General features: G+C 42.3%; 1 protein-coding gene across 1 annotated transcript in view; it reads left to right on the top strand.

Annotated features, from left to right (window-relative positions):
• The window catches only part of LOC128664942 (LIM domain only protein 3), a gene marked incomplete at its 5' end in the record, with an annotated part of 79,723 nt that extends 73,961 nt beyond the window's left edge, over positions 1 to 5,762 (top strand). Inside the window, one exon of the mRNA XM_053719734.1 lies at positions 5,201 to 5,762. Within this exon, the coding sequence (XP_053575709.1) occupies positions 5,201 to 5,306 (106 nt within the window). The remainder of the gene's footprint in view (positions 1 to 5,200) is intronic.
• Between the last annotated feature and the right edge of the window lie 238 nt (positions 5,763 to 6,000).

Genomic DNA, 6,000 nt, shown 5'->3' on the forward strand with positions numbered 1-6,000 from the left:
TGATCAGTAACTCAGTGGTTACTAACTTGCTCTCACCCATCACCTGATTATGTTACCTGTGCACTGGTTCAGCTATCATTTAAACCTGCCCTGTTGGGGGTACTTGCGGCACTCTGTACATGTTTCTCCTGCCTATCATATCTAGTGCCTCACCAGCCTCTGACCTCACTGCACGTCACTGGTTTTACAGCATAATGCGCATACAGTGTTCAATAAACATCGTTCAATAAAACACCCCCATTTGTGATAGAAAAGGCCACGCATGCGCTATACAATGGTTTCAGAATTTCACAATTGTAAAGAGTTTTACCGTTACGTATGCGCCCAGGAATGTGAAGAATCTGCCACGCATGCGTATTAGGCTCAAACTGAGAGCAACAGCTGATGAAACGTCACAGGAAGTGACATGGTTCGCTGTTTTACAAAGTTAGGTCCCTTCACAGAACACGGGCAGGCACCTCAGCAGCCTAATGCTGAGGGATACGGCTACATTATTCCCTTATACTGTTTGGTCCTATTTACATGCGCTGATATAAGGAACAGAGAAAAGATTCCTTTTTTACTATAAATGGTTGTGTTTTTGATAAGAGTCATTAAAATGTTTTATTGTGTAAATATTTATTTGTTAATTCATCCTTTGATGACGTAGAATGAAACAACAGCACACAAAATATGGAGTTCCTTTTAAGATTTAAAGTAACAGTAACGTTTATTCTGTGTACATTTTATTAAATGTTTTTCAGCTGTTCTTTGATTATTCATCTTTTGTGATTATAGGATGAAACAAGAGCACTTAAGTATAGCGTTATTTTTCACATTTAAAGGAACAGTAACATTTTAAATGTGAAAAATGTATTAAACTTTATTTTCTTTTCTGATCTTACTCCCTCTAAGACAACAATTGCTGTTTGGGAGTTTGTTACCAATAGTCAAGCTATGCCACAAGGTTCTCCTGTCGGTGTTCCTTGAAATTTTATGCTGCCCAAACTATTTTATCACCCACAGGCAGTGCTCTGCGGTTCCTAGCTAAGACCTTGCTTTTGCTTTTCATAGTGATGTCTGTTTGCAGCGGTGTTTATGTTGTTTTTGGCTGGTTTCTGCACAACAGAAATAAACCATTCTTTTAAAATTTAAAGAGACAGTAAGTTTTTTTCTGTATGACTTTTATTACAGGAATTGCGGCTGTTTTTGTTTGTTCATTCATCCTTTGTGACGTAGGATGGTACAAACTCTCACAAGCATGAGTTTCTTTAAGACTTTAAGAGACAGTTACGTCTTGTTCTGTGGGCATTGTATTTAATGACTTTCAGCTGTTTTTCTTCGTTAGTTCATCCCTTAGGACTGAGGATGAGACAAATGCACTCAAGCCTAGAGTTAATTTTCAGAATTGAAAGAACAGCTATTCCCTCTTCGGCGATTGCTGTTTGGGAGTCTGTTAACAACTGGCCACTTATTTCTCAAGACCAAGGAGCTAATGTAGCCTAGCAGTTAGCTTTGTGGCTTTGCAGCACAAAGGTTATTGGTTCGTATCCAGGTGCTGGATGACCGTTTAAGCAGTGCCCTGCCTGTCATTTCGCACTCCACTCGGGGGTTATGGGCATTCTATGTTTTTACATAGGGTTTGGCATTTCCCATAGCCGTATCAGCTAAGAGGCTGGACGACATTCCTTAGGGGAGAAGGAGTGGTTTCGAAAATCACTACGTGAATTTAGCTACCCCTAGAGGATAGTTCTAATAGGTTCCATTTAGTTATGGGACACATTCCAGGGTTTCCAATGGCAATAATCTGTGCCCTTTGCTGCCATCACTGGTGTGGTGGCATATTGGTTAATTAATTTGTTTCACTTCTCCCTTCCAGTTATCACGCAGGGAGCGTTTGATGGCCCTGTTCCAGCTCTTGGTATATTTTGATAGAGCCTTAGTCATGGCTATGTGTTATATGGCTAAGATCTTGGTGACCGCATAGCCTGCTGTTGCATCAGGAACACGCTTTGGTCCAGAGGGCAGGCTTTCCGTTCTCACTCGAGTTTCAAGCTCGGATGTTTACTCTAAGAGGCAGTTTCTGCTTTCTAGATTGTCTGAGGATCAGATAAGGAAAGCCATCCTTACACTGCGTAGGCCACCTCTCGGACCTGGGAGTGATTGCTCCAGTTCTTATATTGGTGGATTTATAGGATGCATATCTTCATGTTCTTATCCACAGAGATCAATACAAGTTCCAGAGGGTTGCCTTTCTGAACAAACATTTTCAGTTCGTGGCTCTGCCTTTCGGTCTGGCCACAGCACCCAGACTTTCACGACGGTTCTGGGGTTTCTGCTGGTGGTTCTAGGACCGTGGGACGTTGCAGTGGCGCCTTATCTAGATGATATTCTGATCCAGGCGTCGTCTTATCAACTGGCAGTGGCAAAGTCTCATACCAACATTGTTCTGTCCTTCCTGAGGACTCATGAGTGGAAGGTAAATCTGGAATAGAGTTCGCTAGTTCCATAGACCAGGGTTCCCTTCTTAGGAACTCCAATTGGCTCTATATCCATGAAAATCTTTTTGACGGAGGTCAGAAGATTAAAGATTCTGTACTCATGCCGAGCACTTCAGTCCAATCCTTGGCCGTCAGTGGCCCTGTGTATCATTCTGGTTGCTCGTTTTCATCTCAGTCCTCTGCAACTGTACGTGCTAAGACAGTGGAATGGAGTTTTCTACAAATCTGTATCCTCAAATAGATCTAGATCAGGAGACAAGGGACTCTCTTCTATGGTGGTTCTATGGCAGACCCTCATGGGTGTTAGTGACAACAGATGCCAGCCTGTTAGGAGGGGAGCAGTCTGGAACTCCCTGGGGGCCCAGGGTGTATGGTCTCGATCAGAGTCTCTATTTCCCCTCAATATCCTAGAGTTGAGAGCGATATTCATTGCGCTTCAGACTTGGCCTCAGTTGGCTTTGGCTAAATTCATCAGATTCCAGTCGGACAACATTACGGCTGTAACTTACATCAATCATCACGGAGGATCAAGGAGTTCCTTAGCGATGACAATAGTAGCCAATATAATTCAATGGGTGGAGGCTCATTCTTGTTATCTGTCGGCGATCCACATCCCAGGTGTGGACAACTGGAAAGCGGATTTTCTGAACAGACATGCTTTTCGTCTGGGGGAATGGGAACTCCATCCGGATGTATTTGCCAGCCTTATTCTCAGATGGGGCAGGCCGGAGTTGGATCTTATGGTATCTCGTCAGAATGCCAAGCTTCCGAGATACGAGTCCAGGTCCAGGGATCCCCAGGCCGCACTGATAGATGCCTTGGCAGTGCCTTGGTCGTTCAACCTAGCTTATGTGTTCTCTCCCTTTGCTCTCCTTCCCTGGGTCATTGCTCGAGTCAAACAGGAGAGGGCTTCGTTGATCCTCATCGCTCCTGCGTGGCCTCGCAGGACTTGGTATGCCGATCTGGTGGACATGTCGTTTCAGCCACCGTGGAAGCTTCCTTTGAGGAAAGACCTTCTCATTCAGGGACCCTTCCATCATCCGAATCTAGTTGCTCTGCAGCTAACTGCTTGGAAATTGAACGCTTGATTTTATCTGAGCGAGGGTTTTCTGATTCGGTCATTGATACCTTTATTCAGGCACGTAAGCCTGTTACTAGAAAGATTTACGATAAGATATGGCTTAAATATCTTTATTGGTGCGAATCCAAGGGCTACTCATGGAGTAGGGTTAGGATTCCCAGAATTTTGTCTTTTATCCAAGAAAGATTGGAGAAAGGGTTGTTAGTTAGTTCCTTAAAGGGACAGATTTCTGCTTTGTCTATTTTTGCTACACAAGCGTCTGGCAGATGTTCCAGATGTCCAATCTTTTTGTCAGGCTCTGACTAGAATCAGGCCTGTGTTTAGACCAATTGCTACTCCTTGGAGTTTTGAATTTAGTTCTTAATGTTCTTCAAGGGGTTCCGTTTGAACCTATGCATTCCATAGATATTGGTTGCAATTTCTTCTGCTCTCAGAGTTTCTGAGTTTTCGGCATTACAATATGATTCTCCTTATCTTATTTTCCATTCTGATAAGGTGGTGTTACGTACCAAACCTGGTTTTCTTCCTAAGGTTGTTTCTATTAAAAATATTAATCAGGAAATTGTTGTTCCTTCCTTGTGTCCTAACCCTTCTAAGAAGGAGCGGCTGTTACATAACTTAGATATGATCCGTGCTTTAAAGTTTTACTTGCAGGCCACTAAGGATTTTCGTCAATCTTCTTCTCTGTTTATTGTTTTTCTGGGAAGCGTAGGGGTCAGAAAGCTATGGCTACCTCTCTTTCTTTTTGGCTGAAGAGTATCATCCGGTTTGCATATGAGACTGCTGGACAGCAGCCTCCTGCTCGTATTACGGCTCATTCCACTAGAGCTGTGGCTTCCTCATGGGCATTTAAAAAATGATGCAAAACTGCAACTTGGTCGTCTCTTCACACTTTTTCCAAATTTTACAAATTCGATAATTTTGCCTCGTCTGAGGTTGTTTTTGGGGGAAAGTTCTTCAAGCAGTGGTGCTTTCCGTTTAGGTTCCCTGTCTTGTCCCTCCCATTTCATCTGTGTACTATAGCTTTGGTATTGTATCCCACAAGTAAGGATGAAATCTGTGGACTCATCGTATCTTGTAAAAGAAAAGGAAATTTATTCTTTCCTGATAAATTTGTTTCTTTTACGATACGACGAGTCCACGGCCCGCCCTGTTTTTTCGAGACAGGTTTTTATTTTTATTTTTGTTTAACTTCAGTCACCTCTGCACCTTGGCTTTTCCTTTCTCTTCCTAACTTCGGTCGAATGACTGGAGTGGGAGGGAAGGGAGGAGCTATTTATACAGCTCTCCTATGGTGCTCTTTGCCTCCTCCTGCTGACCAGGAGGCGATATCCCACAAGTAAGGATGAAATCCGTGGACTCATCGTATCATAAAAGAAACAAATTTATCAGGTAAGAATAAATTTCCTTTTTCCTACTGATAGTGATGAGATCTATTTTATTGCTGTTAACAAATGGAAATGTCCTTCATTTAATCTCATGTCTGTGCTATGCGGTAAATTTTCGAACATTATTGTTTGCGGGAGGAGGCGGTTATGTGGCGTGTTTCCCATCTCATTGCTGTTTCCATTTAAATAAAATGAAACCGCGAATAAGCCGCAAGTGAGCAAAACATAACTGTGCATTTCTTGTTTTTTAGGTTTTGTGTGGGAGACAAATTTTTCCTAAAGAACAACATGATTCTCTGCCAGACAGACTACGAGGAAGGTTTGTTAAAGGAAGGCTACGCGCCCCAGGTCCGCTGAACTACCACCGGTCGCCATTACAAGAAAATCAAAAGCACTACGTTCTTTTATCTTTTTTGCTCAACGTGTAAATAAGAATTGACACAAGAATCTACTGAATAGTTGAATTCTAGGGAGGCTTGAAGTCTCTGGGGATAAAGAAGGACTTGTTATGTGGTTCTTGCGTTGCTCCAGCACGGCCCTGTACAACGCGCTGAACGTTATGTTTCGTTTGCCTGCTCATATTGTGTCATTGGCATGGGATGTACATAATGTATTGTAAAAGCACAAACGTAATACAGTTTTATTGTGTTACTCTTTGTGTGCTGACCCGCTTCTTTGTATTGTTGCAATTAGTACAATCGGTGTGTAAACATGTATATTTATGCTTTTATGTCATTTTCAGCTATTTTAAATAAGCTGTAACTTTTTATTAAAAAAAAAGAAGAAGAATTAAAGAGCAAAGATTATACAAACCCTGCAGCACTTTTGTTTTATACACAGATGTTCTGATCTCACTGAGTTCAGGTGCGAACCCCGGCTTCTGCATACACAGGGATTTTGCTTACGCAGACTCAAACCAGCAAGTAACAGGTTACATATTGCAGACACAAACCAGCAAGTAACAGGTTACATATTACAGACACAAACCAGCAAGTAACGGGTTACATATTGCAGACACAAACCAGCAAGTAACAGGTTACATATTGTAGAC

Source organism: Bombina bombina, chromosome 6 (genome assembly GCF_027579735.1).
Source record: "Bombina bombina isolate aBomBom1 chromosome 6, aBomBom1.pri, whole genome shotgun sequence".
Classification (NCBI taxonomy): Eukaryota; Metazoa; Chordata; class Amphibia; order Anura; family Bombinatoridae; genus Bombina; species Bombina bombina.